Source organism: Alligator sinensis, unplaced genomic scaffold (genome assembly GCF_000455745.1).
Source record: "Alligator sinensis unplaced genomic scaffold, ASM45574v1 scaffold1242_1, whole genome shotgun sequence".
Lineage (NCBI taxonomy): Eukaryota > Metazoa > Chordata > Crocodylia > Alligatoridae > Alligator > Alligator sinensis.
The window spans coordinates 98,062-123,746 of NW_005842833.1; the positions used below are offsets into that span (position 1 = coordinate 98,062).

The window sequence follows — 25,685 nt, forward strand, 5'->3', positions numbered from 1 at the left end:
TTTTATCCTTTTTGATGATTTAAACAGAAAAGCGGGGTCCCGATCCCCGGAGTGGGCTGGGCTGGTGGTGGCAGGGGGCTTGCTTTCCCTGGCAGCTGGCAGGAGCCTGTGTCTTTAAATCGAACGTTGGTACCTCGAAATGGAACGTCGCGGTCGCCAGCGTTCCATGCGGCTGCAACATTCCGAGGGGCGGCTCGGGCCTCCCCCCACTGCGCAGCGATGCTGGTGGATGGGCGCGGGGTTGTTATCCAGGCCCCACAGTGCTCCAGGGGGGACAGAGAAGGTCGTTTGCGTAATGCAGGGTTTTCGGGGGGGTCGGGTGGTGGGGGGGTGATGATCCAAAATGCCTGCTGCAGCTTCCCGAGGCAGGGAGCGCATTATCGATGAGTGGGGAAGACGCCTTCTTCCTGGGCAGGGCCCTCCGGGAAGGTAGGTCTCCTGTGTGTGTGTGTGTGTGTGTGTGTGTGTTAATGGATTAATATCAGGGCTGCAGGCTCAAGGCCCCTGCACCCCATTTTCACCAGGGGCAGATTTTAGGATTTGATCCAAATGGGGGCGTCTAAGAGGCAGGGGTTGGTTTGTTTTTGTTTTTTTTTAATATCCATTTATTTATTTGTTTATTTATTTATTTATTTATTTTTGGTTAACTTCCTCCTCCTGGCATGGATTGTTGCAAAGTCCAATTTAAAAAGACTTATTTCGCGCAGCAGCGTTGGCGGGGACGTCTTTAATTCGGATCTGTTTTGGAGCGAGACGCGCCGCCCAGACCACTCTGTTCTTAAGATATAAGTGCCACCTTGTTTCACCTGCTCAGTCTTCGATTCGGTGAATCGCCCCACCGCAGAGCAACTGCCGTGCTTCCGAAACGCAGCATTTCGCCGTGCGCGTTTGCTTTGCCCTTCTGCAGGTTATTAAAGGGGGGAACGCCGTTCAGGATTGCTGTCTTGTAATGCAGAATTTGGGTGATGATGGATGCACACATGCGCCTTCTGATCTGGAGGAAGGAAGTGTACAGCTTGGGGCCAAAGCAGGCAAACTTCTTTGAGTAGATGTGATCTCTTTTACAAGACCTCTTTAAAATGCCCCCTCACATTAGGGTTAGTTTATTGGTCCTTGTAGGGTTTGCACTTTTTAAAAGTTTATCTGTTATCCACCATTTTAGACGGATTTTACTGGACACTTCATCATTAATTCTCTTTTCTGTGAGGTCCTCCTTGCTTAGGTAAAGATGATGCAGTGTGGTTAGGAAGTAACTGGCAGACGCATGGTTCCCACTACTCTTTAACCTTTGGGTTTTTTTTTGGGTTTGGGGGGGGGGGGGGGTTGTTCTACTGAGAGTGTTGTTTTTAAAGCCCCATGAAGAAATGTATTCCAGTAAGAAAATTAGCTTTCACAGTACAGAAGCCAAATCAGCTGAATGTGAAGCTGCTGAGCATTTGTGCCAAAATACTGCATCATGTTCTGTTTTTTTAATAGACACTAATGTCAGCTTTTTGCAAGATAAAGGCTTTGCAGGTCAAAAGTAGATGTATTTAACCATCCACTACAACATTGTATCCAAATTTCCTCATCTTACTTGAATGTTATATAGGCTTGGAAAAGAAGTAACACTTTTTGTTTGTTTTGGAATCCTACTGAACCACATCTGTAATACTGCTGTGTTACTTGAATAGTTAACTTGTATCATCCAGGAGACAAATGTGTTACAAAGTGACTTGCATAGGGGGTTTTCCTCCTCAGACTACATTCTCCTCCCTCCTTCCCTCATTTCTTAAACATGTATTTAGTGCTGGTGAAACATCTGTGTTTGCAGTGCCAAAAATCCTTCTTCTAGGTGTTTCACAGTTGCAGTTCAGCAAGTGTGTGTATAGATTTTCCTTTACCAGTCCAGCAGGATTTTCTCCTTTTTTCTTTCTTTTACATCTACCCTGTTTAACGTTGAGCAGGACATTCATTTACCACATCCTTCATACCTTGTCTTATTTTGCTTTGAATACTAGTTTTCCAATGCAGACATGGACAGATTAGTCTACCTTACATAGGTTAGCAAAAAGCCATCATTACTACCGAGCTCCAAAGCGGCAGCTTGCCACGCAGACTTTCGGGGCACTCCTGTTAATTTGTATGGTCTACAGCTTGGCTCAGTAGCTAAACACAAAGGCTGGAAAACAAATGAATACCGGTATTCAAGTTCTTGTTAGTTATGCAGCATGGATTTCACCCGTATGTTTTGAAATTGTGCAAAGATGTCAGCTTTTTGTGGCATACAGCCACCTTGGCAGTTACCTTTAGTCCAAAGCTGTAGTGCTTCTCCTAAAAGGGAGGTCACTTTGAAATCCCTTGGTAATAAAAGTGGAGAGAGACTTCTAGTCTTTCATATGCAAAGGTATAGAGGAACTCCAGTATTTCATGTGCCTCTTAATTGTCAGGTTATTTTCTATAAAATGCCTGTCCTCCTCGCATGTCGTGTGGAAACCTGCACAAACAAAAAAGGGAAAACAGTGAAAAGGAGCAGGCAAAGTGCTGTCAAATGCAGAAGGTGAAACACAGACCTCTTTCCCCACCCCCTTGGTTGCAAGAGCTACTTGCAACAATAGTAAATGGTGTAACTCGGTGTCCCTTTTTAAAGGCCTGCATCCTAACAAAAACCCGGGCAGCTTTCCAACTTGGTGTTGCTTCTTACATTGTATTTTTCCTTTGCTGACCAACTTCAGAATACAAAAGGAAGACAGTCTGAGGTTCTGAAACTGCCGAAGTAGTGCAGATACATAACGTGATAATGCCCGGCATGTGTTCAGCGTGTCCAAACTTGATTCAGCATGCTCAGTTTGAGACTGTGGATCTTGGAACAGAATTGTTTCACTCTTTATGCATCTGGTGGTAGCCGTTTTGTTTGTAAACTGCTGCGATTCTGCTATGGTCCTACTAGTATATATTATGTGGTCACTGTGCATTAGCACTTGTCTTGGTGGATCTCCAAAAAGGTGTCTTAGCACAATGTACAAATTCATGTTGCAATTGCTGATGTCGGAAATAGAGTCCATATATCATAACGTAGAGTAGATGTGCCATTGGCATGTGGGACCAGTAGTGAGCTCTCCCAATAACATTGTTTTGACAAAGTTGACCCTACCCTACCCCACAGTACCAACCTTTTTTTTTGTTTTGTTTTTGACCGAGTTGCATGCATGGGAAGGGATCTGTGTTCATATGAGACCAAACTTGCTGCCTAGCTGCCTCATCCCTTGATAATGTTGCTAGAAAATCCATCAGATAATGGCTTTTCTTCTGACTTAATCTTGACAATTCACCTTCAACTGTTCAAAATTCCCTTTTGACCATCGGTATCTCGAACGCAATCGTGTTTATGCAAGCTGTCGGATGATTCAGTTACACGTGCAAAAACAAGAAAACAGCATTTTGAAAAATGGTTCTCTCCTGATAAAAAAAAGGTATCAGAACAAAAATAACTGAGCTTTAGATAACACACGGCTGTATAATGGTATCAGGAACTGCAGTATGTCTCATGAAAAAATAACAAGGGTTCCTGTCCTTTTTGTCTAGCAGCTGGAAGTAGGCATGTTGAAAACCTACTTCCTCATACAGACTTCTGAGGGCCTGGGTGATGTAATTGGCTTAAGTTTGAATCTGATAGCCCGCTTTACAGACAGATGTGTACAGAAAATCAGGAAAGATAGCAAGCAGAATCTGTCCTCTATTATGCTGCCTTAATTATGCACTGAGATCTGGTAGTATTTTGAGGTTAACCATGTGGACCTTTGAAATGCAAGACTTCAGGGCCTAAAATGTATACTTCTTTTCCTGTTAATTCAGCCTGGATTTTTAAGGACCTCGTTACCTACAAATAAGTCCTACTGTAAAGGTGTTTTGGGTTTGTGTTTTGAAGGGCTTGAAATGTATAGACCAGGCCTGTATTTTCATATTATGCTTCCTTTGGGTGAGTAAGAACTCATATAGCAGAGCCAGAGAGGCCCAGGAAACGCAAGAATTAGACCCATACAAATGTACCCACTTTATGCTTTGAGGGCCTCAAACGCTTCCAAATGCATTCAAGGAAAGCTTTGGGGATGAGCAGGAACCTCCGTGTGACAGTCGTGGTTACCAGGCCGCCAACCGGCACCTCCCGAAATGCCATGTCGCGGGATGCTGGGAGATAGAGGCAGAATGTGCCAGCTCTGCTAATGCCGAGATGTTTGCTGCTGGTCTGGAGAGCGCGCAGACCGCGACGGCTCTCGATAGTTTTCTGGATAAATGCTGGGCAAAAGGAAGCCACATCTGCCTACAGCCAGGTACAGCTTCTGGATAGGAGCAGCTAGCAGTTGCTCTCTGTTTGGCAGGTGCCGCAGTTGAATGCCATGCTGGTCGCAGCTCGAATACTTGCTGTAACAGCATACTATATTCCTCAACCCATTTCTTCATCCGCCTCCTCCTTCCCCTGTACTACTTCAGCCAAAAATCCCTGGTAGAGTCTTAGCTCTGCCTTCCTTGCTGACCTCACCGTGCTTCCCTCCCACGGGATTTTTCTCGTGGCTGCAGATTCATCTAACTTCCTACATCCTTTCAGATAGGTTGCATTTCTTCTTTGTTTTAAATTCTCTTTGGCCTTGCTTCTGACGCCCGTAGCTACAGGAGCAGCCCCCTGGAATCTCATCAAGGTGCAGGATTGGTTCTTTGCAGCCTAATCCATCTAACGAGGCTAACTCCCTATTTGTGCATGCGTGTGTCAGTCATGCGAGTCCATTGGGCACTCCCTCCAGTCCTCCCGCAGCTATTAAAAGGGAAACAGCCTTTCCCAGTAGGCCCAGTAAAGGCAGCACCAACTGCATTTTAGATAAGGTATTGTTTTTACTGCTAGCGATTATTCTGCTAGCATTTGTAGGAAACATTGCTTTGATATATAAGGGCATGAAATACATTTCATGCTACCTCAAGTTTTGTAGCATGGCTGTAATACTGAAGGCAATATGTGGCGTACACTCCATGTTGCAAATGACTCTAGTCAAATGTTTAAAGCCTGGAATGAAGTAAGTGGTTTTTGTTTTGTCTTTTTTTTTCTAGCGGGGGTGTGCAGTGCCCAGGGTGTTGGAACATGAGTTTGCCATGGGCGGCTGGGGTTTATTTAGTAATGCCTGGTTTCCATTTGCACTGGGAGAGAAGGGAAAGGGCTTTCTTTACAAAGGCAGTGAGGATCCTTTGGGTGAAGCTGCAGAAGCAAAGTGATCTTTTTCCCTAAGATCATTCAACAGCCCTACACATTTGAGCCTAAAAAGAGGAGGCGGTGGAAGTCGATCTGAAAGCAAATGAAATGGCATTGGATATCTTGTTCCCCAGGCGAGAGGATCAGACACCACGGTTGGGGACGGACCCCCTCGAAAGAAATAATGTCTTCTAAGGCTTGTGTGCTGCATGCATCTAGCATCAGAAGACCAAAGCCAGGGCTACATGCCCTTGAATGAAAGACATGAGCTAGCACATTGCCTCTCCTGGTGCGTGGGCGCCGTACAGGGAGACATGCCATGGGTTCTTTTGTTTAGGAGCTTTTCCCAGTGGGACCCACTAGAGAGCAACTGCAGCAGCCCTGGCTGTGCCCTAAGCTTGCTGCCACTTACCCATTTCATAGCTCATTACAACTTCCCACAACAAGTCGCCATCAAAGACGGTATCGCATCTGTTAGAACCGAGACGGGTGTGTCAGCTTCTGGGTTTAGGGAGAGCACCGAACGCTGCAATGTGCAAGAAGGTGAATAGATGGATATTGGGTCAGAGCAGCACAAAGCTCTTTTAAATGCAGTTTAAGCAGACGGGGAAGTATTACGTTACACCTTGTGTATAAGAACCCGTTGGTAGAGAACGGTTGATGTAATAGTAGATCCTACTGTGTGCTCCCTGCTGGGCCCTGGTGTATGGCCAAGGTACAGGGGATATTGCTAGTTCACCCCTGCACCTGGCTGTGGTGAGCCAGGAGACCACAAAGCAGTTCTCCAGCTGCTGCACCTTGCATTGTGTAGCCATGCTGCAGTGACGTCCTCCATATCAGAAGAATATAAATGTGGCTTAAAGCCCTCTTGGTTCGCTACCTTTCTAAACCTGCATCAGCACAGCTGGGTACAATAGAGAATCTGAGTCATTATTTTGCAAAAAGCTGAGGCATCTTGAGACAAAAGATGGAGTGGGGGAGTATAAAATCCACAGGGAGAGCTGTCCCTCTTTTGTTGGCTCTTTGGGGCTACTTAAGTGTAGGAAATGCTCAGTGTAAATCCTGTATTTGCTATTCTTCCCCTTCAGTTAACCTGCCAGGGGTCTTTTCCCCACACTCACTGTGAATCAAGGGCAAAACGTTAGCATGGAGGAAGCGTGAAGAACTGCCCAGAACTAAAGTTTGGGCAGGTTTCAATTTTTCGTTGTCATTGATCTAATGCTAATACGAGGAAGCAGCATGCTGCCTGTAACGTGCGCACATCTTATTGTGTCGTGACACAAATCTGAAACTTCAAAAAAGGCGCCTGCACCCACAGACAAGTACTTGCAGTTCCAGCAAGAGTAGAAGCAAGTCAAGAATTGTGCTAGCGTGATACCAGAGTTAGCAGGCCCCTTAAGAAAAATGCATTGGTCCTAATCGTTTGGCAATAAGGATATGTGGTTCAGGGAGCTTCCAAGGAAAGAGATGTGTGTAAGAGCCTGAGTGGTCAAGCTGGATGGGTCTGCCTCATTCGGTAAAACCCTGTAAGGAATATTTTACAGCCCTTTGTACAAGAACTAAGAATCCCGCTTTAGTGGATCAGCCCTGAGCAGTTGCAGTAGCTGAAAAGGTGGGTGGGCTGCCTTTTATTTCCAGCACGCTTTGTAGCCACACTTCATTTAGCCTTCCTCAATTGCACTGCATGAAAAGAACAGGTTTTAGAGCCAGGTTTCAAGTACTTGTGACTTCTGCTTCATTGGGATGTGGGGGGAAAACAAGAGGGGAACTTATTGCAACTTGGTTTTCAGGGCCTCTGAGGCTGCATGTAAACCCCGGCCACAGTGAAGTTGTCAGTGGGATGCTCTGTATTCCTATGCGGTGACCAAATGCCCCGGATCATGGATGAAGTATGCACTTTGGGCCGTTGCAGCATCTCCCTAGCAGTCTCTTTCTTTTCTTGCTGCCTCTGCTAATTCAGTTCTTCAGGAATCTGGCTGCTAGAGATCTCGTTCCTGTTTCTGGCTAGGAGGGGTTTGGGCCCAGTAGCTGCCTTTGAGGAAGGGTCTTCCCCTCCCAGAAGACAGACTCATTTAGGACTCAAGGCAAGCTCTGGCACTTCTGTTCACCTAAACTTCATAAAACACTCCTAATATTTTTACTTCCACATACATGGCAAAACCTATGTATTTAATCCTAGAGGCCTGCAGCATGGTCTTGCAATGGGTGTCTCCAGCCCTAATAATCAGATCTCGGTTGGAAAGAGAACTGGTCTTCCCTGATGTGCCACAGCTTGGGATCAGGGCGCCCGAGTTGTCTTTGCAGAAGCCGGGAGTGGGGAGGACGGACCCTCACTTACTTCATTCTGGGCTTTAAACATTTGACTAGAGTTGTTTGCAACCAGCACCCAGCTGACGTAGGAACGACTTTAGAGTGGAAAAATCTGGGGACGCCAAGAATTGTTTTTAAGGATCCTGTCACCCCAGCGAGGTTCCCCCATGGAGATTTAGAGCTGCCCAAAAGGAGCAGCTGAGGATTACCCTGTTGCAGGGGAATCCCTGGTGGCATCAAGCCAGCACAGTCAGTGCAATGCCACCTGTTCCTCCCCCCTTCTGCCCTACGTGTAGGCAGAAAGCCAGGAGCAGGAGGGGGCACGGGGAGAGCTGGCTCTGCTCTGGCAAACCTCAAAGGGCAGAACAGGCCTGAGGAGGCATGTCTGGGTGGACAGAGCAGTCCTGACATGGCTCTCCTTCTAGCCGGGATCCAGCATAGCTCTCTGCTGCCCCCGGGTTTGGGGTTCGGCCTGTACAGAAAGCAGTGCAACCTCTGCCTCTTCCCAGCCGTTTGAAATGCCCCAGGTTGTGTTTCGGTGGCGAGCTTCGAGCAGGAAGCGCAGAGGTCTGCATAAACGGTGCCACGCGGAGCCTTGCAAGCTGCAGCTCTAGTGCAGCAGGTTTAATCCAGTCGTGTGCTCGGGCAGTTCGTGGTCCAGTCACATTCCCAAATAGCATGTCCGTCGGGAGTTATCCCCTCCTGCTAGGGGGTGGCAAAAGTAACATCAGGGGAGAAGACAGTCCTGGGGAGAGGGAGAACGCAAAGCTCCCTAGTCTCCATGTCCCCTCCAGCGGGCATGCCTGCGGAGGACAGGCCATCCTAACGACATGGCAGCTTCGCAAGGTTGTTCTGAATCCACCCACCCTTCCTTTCCCAGGATGTCGCTCAGCCCGCAGAGCACCAGGCTGCGTTCAGCAAAATATGTCCAAAGGTAATGGCTTTGTTTGCACCAGCTGGGCGATGCTGGCATGTGGCAGTGACGGGGAACGAGCAGAGAGGCCAGTTTGAGCCTGGGGACTGCTGACGTTGAATCCAGGGTAGGACCTGGTGATCATCTGGTGGCTCTGTAAGATGCAGAAGTCACCTCCTGGCCCTCCTCGGTGACATGGAGCTTAGTCGGGAGTAAGCCCTAAAGCGTGGCAGTGCTCCCAGGTTTGGGGGAGGAATAGAGCGGAGATGGGTGCCCTGGAAGAACAAAGCAGGGTGGAGCCTTTTCCCATCTAGCATAGCAGACTCCCTCTGCCTTCCCTTGTGAAGAGAAATGGGCATTTAGTCCTGAGGTAAGGGCATGGAGGGGGAGAGAGGATCTCGGCTCCATGGCTCATCCCAGTGGGCTGGGCACAGGTAGGGAGCTGTGGGGTGCAGAGCGAACATCCTGCCCTCACCCGCTGCAGGGGCAGAGGGGCAGGCGGAAGAGCCGGTATTCCTGCCTCGAGGGCTGGCCTTAAAGCATCTGCAAACAATGCCGACCTCCCCGTTTTCCTGCCTCTGACAGCAGGTGGTAGTTGTACTAGTAAACTTGTTGTTAAGTCCCTAGCTGCAATTCTTACTGTGCCTTTCATCACGCTCGTGAAGGCATCTCTCTTCTGGGCCTCGTGATCTGTGACTTAGTGGCTTGTGGTGTCTTGCCTCTGGGCCTGTGCTCTGCCCCAGTAGGGACCTTTGTCTTTCCTGCATTCCTGTGGTGTTATGGAAACGAAGGCTTAACCTAAGAAAACCTCAGTGCCATAAATGCCTTGGAAAACCCGGATGCCTGTTACTGCATGGGTATGCGTTACAATATCTAGCATGCCCATTCCCAAAGATGCCAGCTGACCCAGCACCTTGTACAGAGAAGTGAGCAAGGGGGAAAATCCTGGTAAACTCTGCTGTGAACAGGCAACAGAAGTGGCTTGCAGCTCCCCATGGTGTACGGTGCCTGTGTGCACGCTCAGCCCGATTTAAGCGCACACACCAGCTATATTTAAGGATGCTACATAAGCATCCTTGGTGAACACAGCTTAATGCAGTCCCCGTACTAGGAAACAGATGGAGCCCCTGGGTATCAGACATGGAGTAATGTAAAGCGTGATGTAATTGGAGGGCTGGAGAGATGCAGGATACACGCAGCTCGGAGCGCACGGTGGATTAGCAGCAGTATGAGGTCATGGTCTGGAAGAGTCGAACTGCTCCAGTTTCCAGGCGTAGTGCTGCCACGGGAAGAAGCGTCGGTGCCAAGGTGCGTGCTCCGAGGAGGGACCGGCGACCCGTTTGTCATTAAGGGAGGCAACATGCAGGCGAGGACTGATGCTTGCAAACTGCACGGCATATCTGCAACCAGGAAGCACCTGCTGCGGCAGATGGCAGCTTGCTGGGTGGAAGAAGGGGAAAATGGAGCCCCCCGGAGCTGTCCCTGCAAACACGAGGAGGGTGATGCGGCGCGCCAGATGCAGGTCTGGAGCTGTGCACCTCGGCGCGAGGCGTAGATGGCTGCAGCCATGCAGCTCTTGGTGTTTCGTTTCCCCCTCACCTCCCCCCGCTGCCATATGCCACGGTATGTTGGATGTAAGCGGCGGTGCTGAAGACCCAGCCGGTGTGTCCCAAATCCTGTACGAAATAAACCCTGCATCTTAGCAGCTCCACTCGGCTTATTCCTGCAGGTTCCTTCTCAGCAGGCTGGGTCTGCGACCCCGCTGGCAGCTGTTTGATTAGGCCAGAATTAGCTCGCGTACAGCAATCCCTCTTCAGTACGTAGACCCCTAAATGTGGCATTACTAGTGGAGGGTACAGTCGCCTGCAGTCCTGGTGCTGCTTCCCAGCACTTACCCGCTTTAAGGGGTGCAGAGGGTGGTGACCGAGCAGGTAGCGCACTACCATGCTCGCTCGCTGAGCTGGTGGCGTGTGCTGCCTTCGCTCCAGCGTTACACTATGCCTGAGGCCTTGAAAGGTTCCTGTGATTTTTTTTTTTTTTTTTTACCAGCATCTCTTTGGTGCCGACTCCTCTGTAGAGTGGGTTGTGTTGCGATCCATGCCCATCAGAAGCAGGTTTTAGCTCCAGTGCGACTCGGTAGACAAAACAGCGAAGGGTTGAGATGATTTTCGCAGCTTCGGTCTCACCCTTCCTTGCTGCAGCTGAGTAATAATTGTCTCTGGAGCCGAATGCCGTGCCTCTTGGCAACCGCAGGCTCTTTTAGTGGGACTGAATATCGGCCTGCCAGGAGGGCCGAGTGGCTTCCAGGAGGATCTGGCTAGCTCTGATTCGGGGCCCACTTGTCATGTTTGGTAAGCCCCGTACAGGGGCTCACGAGGACGGGCTGCATTGTAAAGGGGTGCAGTGACGGTCGTGGAGGCTGCCCTGAGCCGCATCGCTGCTTCACATGCTGTTTGCTACAGAAAGGACGTTCCTGAGCCAGCCTGCAGCCCGATGGGATGAGGTGCCTTGGCTTGGCAGACCCAGATAGCAGGCACCCTGCTTGCTCTGCTTCGTTGGGCAGGACCGGGGAAGGAGTGATATTAAAACGAAGGCCTCGGCCCTATTCTTGCAGTTCTGTCTGATGGATAGTTGGGGAGCTACAGCTCGGGCCGTGACGACTGCGTGATCAGGGAGATCCTTGTAGAGTATGCCTTGTGTCCAGACAACCTTATGATCCTTTGCGTTTCCCTCAGTGGAAACGTGGCTTGTTTAGAGGGACTAGATGAGAACAGTAGCTTCTGTCGAAGTCTGATTTACTCTTCCGCAGAGCTTTCTTCGGCTAACGTACCCTGCATGTATTTGCATTCGCTATGAATTCTCTGGTGCCGGGGAACGGGGGTCATCCTCTTGGCCTCGGAGGGAGATACAGGTGTGGATGCACTGAGGAAAGAGCGCTTTGACCCACGTTGCAGCTGTAGTCTTGGTTGGAAACTTTGGCCGTTGGTTACGTAGCATTTGATCAGTGCCATGTGCTAGACGAGCGCATCGCTCCTCGCAGCCCGGGAGGGAACATCTCCGTTAGACCATATCTGCTGCGGGGTGGGGGGTGCTGAAGCTAACCAAAGACACAGCACGACCTCAAGGAAAAAGCAGCAGAAGAGGAAGTAAGCAGCAAGCAAGGGCAGTGGAAGGAGGAGGTGGAGGAGCAAGTTGAAGGGCGCAGAGCGAGGGAGGAAGTGGGAAGAGGATAAGCTTCCCCGGGTCAGAAAGAGCCGGCAGACTTTCCAGAGGCATTGCCCGCTGCGCTGCACGCGGGGGGAAGAGCTGCAATGCAACACCGAGTCTGCGCTGCCTGAACGAAACTCGGCGGGCAGAGGCGGGTCCTGGGCTCACGCGGCCTTCAAGCGAGGCTCGGCAAATGCGGCTGTGGCTCCTTTAACTTCCAAACTATTTGAGTAGTTCTGCCTCCTTGCAAAGGCAGGGGCCAGAAACCCCAGCGCAGCTGCTCCGAGGCCTCACAAACTGCCGAGGCCGCTGGCGTCTGTCGGGAGGCTCGTGCTTCTGAAACTGCAGCCTGCAGATTCCTGTCCCCCCCCCCCCCCCTCCCCCCCTCCCCAAGGCTTTCTGCCATGCACGTGTGCTGGAGCCCGGTTTGGGTGATTGGGCGCTTTTTCAAGTGAATACGTTCGAGTCTTGGGGCAGGAGAAAATGCAGCTGTCCTTGCTTTTCTAGAGCTGGAGAGCCGGGCAGCAGGGTCTGCCCGACCAGAACGGGCTGGCGGGAACCTGGATGCAGGTGGGGGTCTCTGGCTCTGTCCCTGCTGCATCCGGTCTGCTCTTTGCTGCTCCCACCCCCCTGCGGAGCGGCTCTGCCGTCCCCGGGGTTCGCTCTCCATGCCTGTCTCGCCGCTGGAAGGTGAACAAAGACTGCTGCTTCCTTTGTTCTTTTTCTTGACTCGGGACTTGGGCACCATTTTCCTCGTGGGTGGGTCTCAGGGCAGTTGGGAAGCCACTCTCACCCCAGCCACGTCATGTGCTGCTAGGCCCTGAAGCTGTGAAACCCTCTCTGTGCGTGAGACCTGCTCTTGTCCTCCTCTGGGACTGGATCCAAACCCTCCGTACAGAGGCCTCTGCAGCTCCCGGGGCTTCTCCAGAAGTCCTCACTGTTATGGCAGAGATGGACAAATCCGTGGCATTGATAGGAGCGCGCTGGACCCTTCCTTTGCTTGCCCTCTTCACTTCCTGTCCTAAATGCGTCCATTCAAAACTGCCAGGAGAGCTAGGAAGGCCGAAGGGACCCGCTCGACTTGTGTTTGGCTTGGGTCCTTTGGCTGAATTTTCTTTCCTTTCTCCAAAGGTGGCATGGGTGAGGGCTGTGCGTGCTGGAGGACAAGACCTGGTCCTCTTGTCTTCTTGACCAGCACTAATCCCTCTGTGCTGGCAGAGTCCTCCACGCCTGCCTTGGGGACAAAGCTCCCATCCTGCCTGTGCGTCGGACTCCAGCCTTTTTTAAACCCAGCACCTGTCTCATCCATGTCCTAACCAGGCTCTCTGATAGCGTGGCATGCAATGGCCATAAGATCCCCACACTGGGCTATTCACTCCTGTTTCCTGGTTTTTTGTTTTTCTGACTGAAAAGAGGGTTTGGGGCTGCCACATTAGTTTTGTTTTTAAGCGATAGATTTTATGCAGAACTCCCCCACAAAACTTTGCTTATGGGCTTCTTTGCACTAGATCAGGGCACTTTGAAGCACGTGTACAGGCTCACATACCCATCGCCATTCAACAACAGCCACAACATGGCAGACAGGCCTGAAAACTGAATTTCCCTCCCCTCCTTCTCTGAACATTTCTCCCTCCTCCTTGCCTCCTGTACGCTTCATCCTGTCCTGACCTTTTGCACGCAGACTTTATGCAGCGGTTACACAAAGCAGGGTAAGAAATCAAGTGCAGTTCATTGGTTGCCTGACCATCACATTGGTTTCCTTCTCGTACTGTGGGATTACTGCAATAACCGTTTGGTTGGCTTCTTTTTTTTTTTTTTTTAAACAACTGTATTTGCATATTAACTGCCTCGAGCATGCGAAGAAAAGTGTCTGATTTCTTAATTCTTGCAAACTTCCCCTTCTGCTGTGCCTTTTGCAAAAAGGAAAAAAGAAAAAAAAAAAGGCAAGAAAATCAAGACTTCTGTGGCCAGCTGTATTGCACCAGGCAGCTGGCCTGCCCTGCCTCCAGCCATTTTACTGTTTTACCTTCAGTAGCATGCTGTAGCCCATGACTCAGTCTCACGAAGGACTCTGTAACGCAGCCGTACGGGTGTTTGTGTCTCTGCGGTTCCCTGTCTGTGGATCCCTTTTTGCAGCCAGCGCACGGGAACTTCCTGTGGATCCCTAACTCGATTCAATCCCAATCCACGACGGAGAAGCATCTCGAAGTCTGCAGGCCTCGGGGAAGTCCACGCTGCTAACATTTTTCCCAGCTTTGTACTTGAGTTTCGTCAGAGTGAATCAGCACTCCTGTTTAAAAATGGACTGGCTGCTCCTTCCATCGCTGCAGCAAGGCTTTGGAGTGGTACAGGGCTGGGGAAACGGAGCGTGGTGTCGTTTGAAACTGGCACCTGCCAAAAACACTGACTCTGAGCAAGCAGTGCACGCGTGGTCACTTGTATTATGGGCTCACGTGTGTGCACACGCCTCCAGTTGCAATAGGAATGCTACTTTTTTGCTATATTGCGATCTTTATTGCAGAGGTCCTGGGGAGGGGAAATCGTACGTGTTCCTCTGTCCTTGGCATGCAGAGCGGAGGTCTATGGCAAGGGTGTGTGTGTAAGAAAGCAAAGGGTGCAAGCCCACACATGTGAGCATAGAGGAGCACCAGGCTGTATCCAATACACTTTTCCATGTCGGAGCACCTGGAGCTGCCTTGTGACACCTTTCCCTGTCCCTGGGGAAGATCTTGTTTTAAGACATTGAATACCAAGGGGCTGGAGATTACCAAAAAGCACCTCCTGGATTTAAGGCTGCCTGTACCAGAGAATGGTGGTTTCTCCCTAAATTGGAGCTCCACATAGTTCATTTTGCCTTCGTGTCTCAAAAATATAGTGGCCAGTGATCGAAAACTAAAGTGTCGTGTCCCTCTCTGAAGAGTTTGTTATAATAAATCAGGATTTTTGCAGAAAATGAGAGGTTGTGGGGGGGGATTTTTTTGTCGTTTTCATAGCTGGGTCTGTATTGTATTCATGGGCCTGAAGTTGTCAGAGTTGTTCTCATTTAAAAAGCGCTCGTACCCCTGCGCAGTAGTAACATGCCGGCAGCCCTCACTTGGAGAGGTGGAAACAGCTCCTAACAACAGAATTAGATAAACTAGGATTGATGCTTTCAAACTGTCTGAGGCATTTATTGAATGCCAGCTATCCCCTGTGTTGGGTTTGGTGTCATTTGTCCTCTCCTAATAGCGGTGCTTGTGAAACATAGCTAGACTCTGCCCTGAGATGCTGAACGGGCATTGTTAGCAAGCCGGGGCGACGCGCTGGAAATAACCATTATCTGGGGCGAGTACAGCTTATCGGAGGAAACCGGCAGACTGCTTCATTCAGTCCCATAGCTTCGGTTTCCTTGTGCTTTGCTTGTAAATGAATTTGTTTGAATGAATACCCATACCTCTGGTTGTAGGATAAAAAGGACAATTCAAAACACGTGTTTGTTTGTTTGTTTTCCTTTCTTTCCTTTCCCCCTTCTCCAGGTTAAAGAACTTGTTCTGGACAACTGTAGGTCAAATGAAGGCAAAATTGAAGGCCTCACAGATGAGTTTGAAGAGCTGGAGTTCTTAAGTACAATCAACGTAGGCCTAACCTCAGTTGCAAACTTACCAAAGTTAAACAAACTTAAGAAGGTAGGTGAAGGCGTTGCGTTTGCCATGCGCTCTCCTCTGCTCTGAGCGCCCGAAGCGTGAAACAGAGCTTTGCATGAGGATTTCATGGAGCGGGTGGCACTGCTGCGTGGTAAAAGCTTGTTCTAAAATCTCTCTCGCGCGTGCTTGTCTGCCTTGCAGCTCGAACTAAGCGATAACAGAATCTCAGGAGGGCTGGAAGTGTTGGCGGAAAAGTGTCCGAACCTCACACATCTAAACCTAAGTGGCAACAAAATAAAAGATCTCAGTACAATAGAACCTCTGGTGAGTCGCCGCGCCGCTCGAGAGGGGCTTTGAAACCCTCTGCTTTCTTGTTACGTGTCTAATGTTGAAGGGTGGGGAGTCTGTCTCGAGCTAACAAGCCTGTTCACGGCTGAGAGTCTGGTTTTGATGTCTGCAGTCCAGGGTGCAACGTCCCACTCTGTCTGGTGCAAATTGATGCCCAAATAGGATGCAAGCCTTCCCCCCCCACCGACACTTGGAAGGAAAGTGTGTGAGAGGCTGTGTGTGTGAGTGCCTCCCTCTAGCGGAAAGCTTTCGGCAAGGAGGCGAGCCCGCATGTGCCCCTGGACTGAGTTGGAGCGATGCCTGGGGCTGGGCAGGGATACAGGAGGAGGAGGAGGTTTGTCATCGCAGTGCAGGCCCGATGCAGCGAGGTTGTTGTGATGGGAGCTAAATGGCTCGCGTTGAGCTGGTGGCTCCACCCCGCTTTCAGTGACTGACATCAGCAACTCCACCCCGTGGTGCGTCAGGCTATTTAGCACACTGATTACTCATCTTAAAGAAAAGCCATGTGCGGGAAAGGCCGTGGTTATATCACTGTGCTCTTGCCTCCCGACATCGGACGCTGGTGGCAGGTGAGAGCAGGCACGGTGGGTCAGGCACGTTTCCCCACTGAGCCGTGCTTTATCTTGCAACCAAAGAACGGATCAGGCCTCCCATAGCAATTGGTCTGTAACCCATGAGAGCATTTAGCATTGCACCCCAGGTCACAGTCTTTTCTTTTTTTCCTCCCCCCCACGCACTCCCTCCAATACAAAAGGCAGCTGTCAAATACTTCTTGAGTGGTGACAGAAGTGCCCTTGCGTAGCTTGTCAGCTAAAAAGAAATGAAGAACCCCTTCCAAAAAAGCATCTGTTGCTGTGACCTTCTCCCTCGGCCCTGGCTATCTATCTCCTTGCGGCCAGCAAACATCTCTGCACGGCCCCTAGTGTGAAACCGCTGGGCCGTGCAGAACGAGGCCGTGCTGGAATAGGACCAGATAGCAAGTGTCTTAACAACAGGCATCTAGTCTCCCCTGCCCCGGCCCACCCAGTGGGATGATGGGCGTATTCCCCGGATCAGGAGACGTAACAGCTACCGCCTCGTATTGGATTCTCCAGCCCTTCTTTACTTCATGGATTTGGTACCTCCTCCCAGCTCGGAAGTGTGTATATGTGGGCAGACCCTGACCCCTTAGCTATTGTAGGCACGCTCCTAACTCTCTTTAAAGATGAGATGCACTTGTATATATCCTCCAACACGGGGAATGCCTCTAGAAAAGACTGATTCTCTTCCACTTCAAGTGATAGTTTTTAAGGCACATGCAGTGGTGGCTTCTCTATCATGGTCTGTCCTGGGGTGGCCGTGGGCATAATGACTGGACTGGGTATGATCTGTGACTCTGCCACTGGCTTCTTGCGTGACCCTGGCCAAGTCACTTTGCCCTCTCCCTCACTTCGGCTTTTTGTCTGTAAAATCATGATCGCCAGGCCACTTTTTTGCCATTGGGAGTTACATGGGTGGGTGTGTGGCTGTCTCTGGCTTTAAAACGTACTTGCGACCAGGCCTTTGACGGAGCCTTCTTTCGCTTCCAGAAAAAGTTAGAAAACCTGAAGAGTTTAGACCTTTTCAATTGCGAGGTAACCAACTTGAACGACTACAGAGAAAACGTATTCAAGCTCCTCCCGCAGCTCACGTACCTCGACGGCTACGACCGGGATGACAAAGAAGCCCCGGACTCTGATGCAGAGGGTTACGTGGAGGGCCTAGATGACGAGGAAGAGGATGAGGACGGTACGTAGAGGGCCCTGTTGAGTGCAGTTGGATCGTAACAGACTGATGCGTGGGCTGCTTGGTTCTTCTGTCTCCAAAAGCAGGCAAGACGGTCTAGCGGGCAAGAGCAGGGTTTTATCGGCTGCTTCCTCCCAACCCTATGTGGAGGGAGAAGGACCTTGAGCCTCTCTGTAGGGACTGAGGAAGAGGCAATAATCTGGGAGCCCAGGCAGGGCCTTCAAGAGACGCGCTCCCTTATCTTATTGGAAGGTAGCTAATGTGGTCCCCATCTTCAAGAAAGGGAAAAGGGAAGACCCGGGCAACTATAGGCCCTTCAGTCTTACCTCAATCCTGGGGAAGCTCTTTGAGAAGATCATCAAGGAGCACATTTGTGATGGGCCGGCATCAGAAATGATGCTCAGGGGCAATCAGCATGGATTTATTAGGGGGAGATCATGTCAGACCAACCTGATTGCCTTTTATGATCAGGTCACAAAGGCCATGGACGCAGGTGTCGCGGTGGATGTAGTCTTTCTGGACTTCAGCAAGGCCTTTGACACTGTCTCTCACCCCATCCTAATTAATAAACTAGGCGACTGTGGCATCGATGCCTACACAGTCAGATGGATTGCAGATTGGCTGAAGGGTCGCACTCAGAGGGTGGTGGTGGATGGATCATATTCGACTTGGGGGGAGGTGGGTAGTGGAGTCCCTCAGGGCTCGGTCCTGGGGCCTGCGCTGTTCAATTTCTTCATCAGCGATCTTGATGTTGGGGTGGAAAGCAACCTGTTTAAATTCGCTGATGACACCAAAATTTGGGGGGAGGTGAGCACGCTAGCAGGGAGAGAGAGATTGCAGAAGGATCTGGATAGGTTACAGGGGTGGGCAAACAGGAACAGGATGTGTTTCAATACGGACAAGTGCAGGGTGCTGCACTTGGGTAGTAGGAACCAGCAGCACACTTATACGATGGGGAACTCCCTACTTGAGAGCACGGAGGCGGAAAGGGATCTTGGTGTCATTATTGACTCCAAGATGAACATGGGCCGACAATGCGAGGTCATGGTTGGCAGGGCTAACCGGACCTTGTCGTGCATCCACAGGTGCATCTCGAGTAGAGCCAGGGAGGTGATCCTCCCCCTCTATGCGACGCTGGTCAGGCCGCAGCTGGAGTATTGTGTCCAGTTCTGTGCGCCCCATTTCAGGAGGGATGTGGACAACATGGAGAGGGTCCAGAGGAGGGCCACCCGCATGATCCGGGGACAACAGGGCAGACCCTACAGTGAGAGACTGCGGGACTTGAACCTATTCAGCCTCCACAAGAGAAGGCTGAGGGGGGACCTGGTGACCGTCTATAAACTCACTAGGGGGAACCAGAAGGGTTTGGGGGAGACGCTGTTTCCCCTAGCCCCCGCTGGCATAACAAGGAGTAATGGGCACAAGTTGATGGAGAGGAGGTACAGATTGGACATCCGAAAAAACTACTTCACAGTTAGGGCAGCTAGGAGCTGGAACCAACTTCCAAGGGAGGTGGTGCTGGCCCCTACCCTGGGGATCTTTAAGAAGAGGCTGGATACCTACCTGGCTGGACTCATTTGAGTCCCGTTTTTTGTTTTTAGGGTTCTTTTGTTGTTCTCCCGCCCTGGCGGGGGGTCGGGCTAGAAGATCTATTAGGTCCCTTCCAACCCTAAAACTATGAAACTATCTCCAGGCAGGCTAGCCCAGTGTGGGAATGAGACGTGCGCGCTGGGGAAAGGCAGGAATGAGGGGGAGGACACGGGAGGGGGAACCGAGAAGAAAGACGAGACCGAAAGAATGCAGCCGCCTCGGCGTGTTGTCTTCCAAGACCTTCCTGATTAGGCACCCCCACTCCCACCGCTGCCTCCATTCCCAGCAGAGAGGGAAGGGAGAGGAAGAGAGATGAGGCAAGCACAGGATAATTATCACTTGAGAGGATAATAGACCCTGGACGAGGTAGGGAGGAGAAGGTTGAGAACAGACAAAAGCAAGCGAGGAGGTAAGGAGCCCGGCAGAGGCACTGACATGGGTGAATAGGAAAGCCTTGTGCTAGATGGCCTGTGATGACAACCTGAGCGATGGCTGGGCTAGAACAGAGGGGCCACCCCGGTCTCTTGGGGTGCCTTTTGCTTTGCCCCAGTTACGCTTCCCCGGCTGCGTGACTCGGGGAATTTGCTAGCCTCTGGCACCACCGCTGAGCAGCCCGGCGCCCAAAATAGCTGCACTTGCACTTTCTCCTCGAGCGCAGAGTGTGGCGGAAGGGGCGAGTGCTGCAGCAGTGCCTGGCTCGCGCGCAGCCTTGGAGCGGCATGCAGGGTCAGCGGGGACAAGGTCTCATCAGCACAGCGTGGAGGGCAGGCGCTCGGGCCTGCGTCCGAGTGTTCCCAGTGCCTGATCCTACAGCCTAGGGGACGTTCCCGGGTGCTAGCTGCCCGCAGACCCAGATACAAAACGATGCCTAATGCAAGCTGGAGAGAGGCTGCTTCGTGCTTCCGTAGCAGCCTTAAAGGGGACAAGCCCTGGGGAAGCTTTCCCATTGCAGGGGCAGCATGTACCTCTACCCTACCGTGCAACCCTCACTAGCATGTAGGAGCCAACTGGGGGACTTGGCCCACCTTGAGAAGCCCATTGGCAGCAGTAGGGAGGGTGCTGTAAGTTAGAGCAGCCCTAGGACTGCTCTGATTTATGCCGGGAGCCACGCAAGCTCCTGTCTTCGAAACAGAAAAGTGCACGGAGCTAGATTCTGCTTTCTGGGTGCAGCTTTTAGTTCGTCGTGAAAGGGGGAAGGAGCGGGTGGGTGAATATTTGCCCCACGGTGTTTCAGAACGAAGCTCCCAGAATTTCAGGGTCACTGTGCAGAAAACTGAGGTTGCTCCTCTTGTTCGCCCGTGCAGAAGAGGAGTACGATGAAGACGCTCAGGTAGTAGAAGACGAAGAGGAAGACGAGGAGGAGGAGGAAGGAGAGGAGGAGGACGTGAGCGGGGAGGAGGAGGTAAGGCTGTCAGCGCGACGGTGAAACACCTGCATCGTCCGGGCTAGAAACGTTACTCGCGCCGGCCTTTGTGTTTCAGCGCCCGTCTTCCATCTGTCTGAGAAACGGCCCCAAACAAGGGCGGGGGGATTGGCAGGGAAGAGCTGTTGTCTGAGAACCAGCTGCCATCTAGTGACCACCGACGTGAAGTCGTTTGGCTTGTTGGGTCCACGTTGAAACCCAGCCTAACTTCCAGCGGCTCGGTGGCAGCGCCTCCACGGCTAACCTCTCTTCGTGCGCGCCGGCTGGCAGCTGGAGTCGAAGCCTGCAGAGCGGAGAGGGGGAGCCAGGGCCTCAAAGCCAACACCTGAGAGCAAGCCGGATCCCAAACGTTTGCACCCTTACGTGGAGTTAGGCGTGAGCTGAAAAGCAGAGTTGTTGTTTCCAGGGTCGCTGTGCATAAGTGTCAGTGGGGTTATTTATAAAAATAACCTCTGCACTTTTGCATTTCAAAGGTTTTTCCCCAAGCTAAACTTCCCTGAGGTTGCTTGGGTTTAACGGAGGGCAGAGTACAGCCCAGCCTCTTACGCCTGCGACCGACTTCACTCTCTTCTCTTCCCACTTTGCACAGCCGTGTTTTCCCTCCTGCTGTTAGCGTAGTGACGGACACGGCGCGGTTCTGCCTCACACACGTTCTTCATGCAATTGTGGGATGCTTAAAACTGAACTCAGCTCAGTTTTGTTCCCGGCCTCGCTGAAGTCAGAGAAAGTTTTCTTTGACTTCAGGGATCTCAAAACTTCCAAACCAGTGGATTTTTTTCCCTTCTTTTTATAACCACTTACTGGGGACAGAAGGCAGCACTCTCTGTTTTGGGACGGGGTAAAAGTTTAGAGGAAACAGGCCAGTATGTCAACCCTTGATTCTTGTTCTGCCGTGTAGTCCAGAATCCAGCCATTTGACCTCGTTGTAGGAAGATCAGGCAAGTTCACTCACTAAAATGTTAGGAGGATCCTACACACGTGCTGAAAAACAGCATTACGAAGCTTTGCCCTGTTGTAAGATGCCAGGTGTTGAATATTATCAACCCAAATGGGATAAACGAGAGTAATCGGTTCTTTTTTTCTTCTCCTTTCTATCAATGCGTATGCAGGAAGATGAAGAAGGCTATAACGATGGTGAAGTAGACGATGACGAAGATGAAGAAGAAGCTGGTATGTCAATAATCCAGTACTTAATCCGGGGCAAAAGTAGTAACGTAACGTGGCCGCAGCAGAGCCACGTCCGACTATGTGCTGCGGCGCTGCTAAGCCAGTGTGAGCGACTTGGTAGAAGTCCTGCTGCAAGAGCCTGGCACGGTGCACGTCTAACTCACGCCGTGTTTGTTTTGCAGATGAAGAAAGGGGACAAAAGAGAAAACGAGAAGCTGAAGACGAGGGGGATGAAGACGACTAAACCGAATAACCTATTTTGAAAATTTCCTATTGTGATTTGACTGTTTTTACCCTGTATTTTTTCCCCCCAGACTTATTTTTTTCTGATTGTAACGTTGCTGTGGGAATGAGAGGGAAAAGCGTATTGGGTGGGCGAGGGAATAAAATACTATTTTTACTGCCACTCCTCCTCCTCCTCCTTCATTTTTAATTTTTTCCCCCCCTTTTGGCCCCTTTTTAGTTCCTGTAAACGCAATAGTAAGTATAAACCAAGTGGTAATTTGTTTCTTATTATCGGAGTGGAGCGTTCGACATCTTCTTTTAAGATCCGCGGACGAGCTCCAGAAATTGCATCGTCCATTCGGGAACAGCGAAAACCCTTTTTGCGGTCGCTGGGATATTCCACCTCCGCTGGTCACGAAACCTCTGGTGAGCATTTTTTTTTTTAATTTTTATTTTTTTGGATGCTACCAATCCTAACGAAAGCATCCTGGCCGCAGCAACAGGTGTGAGAATGGCATATTGATAAAGTGATTTCTTTGTTGCCTGTTCGTGGATGACTGCCATTTTCAGCCCATGCTTTCCCTGCTTTTGTTAGGTACCTTTTCTTTTGCTGTTTGTAAATAGTGACCAAACGTGTTGGGTTTTTATTTCCCTCCCTTTCGTTGGGTGTTCTTTTGGATCTGGTTTGTGGGGTGACTTTGCGATCCCCCCTCTGTGTGTTGTGTTGTTCTTCTTTTTTTTTTTTCTTTTCTTTTGGTTTCTTTTTTGTTCGTTTTGGGTTTTCTTGGCTAGGGTATAGCCAGTACACTGAAAATGGCAGGCATTTAAATATATATATAAATATATATAAAAAAAAAAAAAAGTGTTCCTAATTCCTGAGTTACTAGTGAAATGAATTTGACAATTGTAATAAAAAAAATGTTTCAACCCTTTTAAATAAGGTGTGTACTATTTTGGTCTGTAATATATAACACCTAGTCAATTTTAAGTGATGAGAAACTACTTCCACTTGTGCTCTATACTTTGAAAATTTTTACAAACCTAAATACAGGAGACAGTTACAGCATGTAGTGTAGGAGATTTCTTTTCATACACTCAAGCACGAAATACTAATACAAAATTGTATTTTCTTACCTAGTGGAAGTCAGTAAAATGACTGAAAATACCTAGTGAATGTACAGTTTTACTTTCATATCCCTCTTTAAAATAGCTTTAGAAGTGACTTGTATTTCCTAGTCAATATTTCATCTGTATAAATACATTTGCAACAGTTTTTTTCCCAGAAGAGCCAAACTTTGAGTTTTATGTCTGTTTGTCATTGATGAATTTCAATAAATCTTTTTATACAATTTTTCTGTGGCTTATTTGAGTAAAACGGGCCACTGGGAACGAGTTGCATACCTTTTTTAAAAGGCATTTAATGACCTACTCCGGTGAATTCCCTGATATTTTTAGTAGCTTGATGATATGTTTTCCTTTATAAAATTCCTCCAAGCCGTGGTTGGGTGAAAGCGAGAGTTGGTTTGGCTTCGGTGCAAATGATGGTACGCTATTTTTATTTCGGAAGAAGGGGGTTTTATTTTTTAATTGCCAGCAAGGTGGTGGTTATAGCTCAGCACATTAATTTTTGTCATCCGTGTCTGCTACTATCCGTATTAATCCAACCCTAACATAAAAGAGCTATTGGCTTCCTTCATCCGGTTGTTTGAGTAACCATGGCTCTACATGGCAGTTGCTAGGCTAGTATGTTTAGCAACTTGGCCGTGATTTCCCCACCCCTCCCTGCAAATAAATGAGATGAAGGTTTATAGAGGCAAGTCTCTTGCTTCTCATTGAAGACCCAAAAGCAGGGATATCTCCTGATGATTTTTTATTTCTTGGTGGGGATGGGCTCTTTATTGCAGATGAAGGCAAACCCAGGTAACGGCAGTATCTGCTACGTACCTGTTCTCCTCCACTTGTCCTCTTTAAAACCATGCCGTTTGCTTTCTGTAACTGAATATTGGCAGGCAGGCAACCGCACCCTTTGCAGCACTTAAGGAGATTTGAAGTCTAAAAAAGGACAAGTGAATACAGCTGGCTCATGTATACGTGATGTTGGCTACTCTCTCACCTTGGGCAAACCTGGTAAGTTTTTAAAGACGGGTCAGAGCAACTGCTACCCGGCATATGTTGCTTTTATGCCACTTAAATACCAGAAGCCTTCTCACCACCGTTCTTCCTGACAACTGGTTTGAGATAGTGGGTGGGAACATTTGTAATGCTCATGGTTGCTGCAAGTTTACACCAGCAAGACAGAAGAGCTCTGCCAGTCTCCTGTACCCCATTCAACAAACCCACAAATTGCCTTTGTCTGGGCTGTTGCATGGTGTAACAAGCTTGTAAGCATGTGCAGGATTACTTAAAAGCACTTCCAAAATGTCAGCGGTGCTATTCACAGCTTCTAGGACTTGCGTCACGTGTCTGTACTGTGAACGGTTGCAAAGCAGGAAGCATCGAGTTGTGTGTCCTGGAAAGTGTGTTACTTCCAAAGAAATCGGCGGAGAGGGAAGAGATTTCCTGTGAAACATGAGGTGGGAGGCTACAAGTTGCTGAAAGCACGGACTGGGAATAGATGCATGGAGAGAGAGAACTGTTTTGCACACAAAGTAGGATTCTGTGCACCAAGAGGTGGTTTCCGTTACCTGTCCGCTGCTTAAAATGCCATTGAATCCCACCAAATGAGAGGGGAGGTGCGGGGAGACCCAGCAATCTTCCAAGTCAGTTTGCATTTAAATGGATGGGTGGCAGATCTGGCTCGAGAGAGACTTTGAGACATCTTGGAGTTGACCACATCCGGCAAGAGAGAGTACTGTAGTTTGTCCAGTGGCTGGTGTCTTTGGCTAACTCCAAACATTGGCAAACTTTCTGATACTTGTTACATTCTTGTTTTTATAGGATATAGGCATGTGGAGCGGTCAGTCAACCTTCAACGCCGAAGTATGCCGACCAGAGGTCACTAGTGGTGAAACACTGAAAGACACAAAGCCAACTTTAACTATTGCAGCCAACTTGCATGGCTTTGCACCACTACACAGGAAAAGGCTTTTCCGTGTACTGTGAAGTACTATTTAAATGGTCTCCGTTTAAGGTAGTTAAAAGTGTTCACACAACAGGCTTGTGATGGACAGCCTGGAAAAAACTGGTGTTCTGAGTTGAAAGGTGGATGTCCAAATCCCGGGGAGGGTTCGGCTCTTGCAGTCCTTACATTGGTAATGTTCCCAGCAAGTCAGAGGGAGCTCTGCGTGTCTCAGGACTGCCAGGATGGGCCCCTCTTTCTTGGAACAAAATGTTTCGGAGGATGAACGAGGGATTAAAAAAGAAAAAACCCATGCAGGCAGCACATGATAAATACCAACTTACAGGTTTCAGGCAGACAGCGAGCCTATAAAAACAGGGATGTACAAAGGGAGGTGTTTTTTTTATTAGGAGGAATGCAGAATCACACCTCAACACCCCTACGTCGCTCTTTAAAAATGAAATGCTTCAGTGCTGACTACTGATCCCGCAACTCGGTGAGCCAATGAGAGGCTTGCACGGGGTCAGTCTACCTTGCAGGTGTGGCCGCTGAAGTTTCAGCCTGCCGAGTGATGCTAGCGCCTGCGTACGGTTTGTGCAGTATCCAAGCAAGCTCGTCCTTGGTGTTCTCCCTGTTAAACCCTTTAGCTAATAAGGCGTTAACAAGGGTTCATTTGGGGCTTCGCAGCACATGGAAGTTAAACAAGATCTGCAAGTCGGAGCTCGTGTGATGTTAATCACAACATATCATGCACCAATTAAAAAGAAGAAAAAAATGCAATCGCTCGGTGTCCTGCCCGGTGTCTCCACAGTATAATGACCTCGTTGTTCAAATTGGTA

The 25,685-nt window shown here is 49.6% G+C and overlaps 1 protein-coding gene across 1 annotated transcript in view; it reads left to right on the forward strand.

Moving 5' to 3' along the window:
* The window catches only part of ANP32A (acidic nuclear phosphoprotein 32 family member A), a 25,072-nt gene extending 1,935 nt beyond the window's left edge, over window positions 1-23,137 (forward strand). Inside the window, exons 2-7 of the mRNA XM_006035411.2 lie at window positions 15,164-15,313; window positions 15,473-15,595; window positions 17,188-17,386; window positions 20,278-20,375; window positions 21,506-21,566; window positions 21,746-23,137. Of these exons, the coding sequence (XP_006035473.1) occupies window positions 15,164-15,313; window positions 15,473-15,595; window positions 17,188-17,386; window positions 20,278-20,375; window positions 21,506-21,566; window positions 21,746-21,807 (693 nt within the window). The 3' untranslated portion in view covers window positions 21,808-23,137. The remainder of the gene's footprint in view (window positions 1-15,163; window positions 15,314-15,472; window positions 15,596-17,187; window positions 17,387-20,277; window positions 20,376-21,505; window positions 21,567-21,745) is intronic.
* The last annotated feature ends 2,548 nt before the right edge of the window (window positions 23,138-25,685 follow it).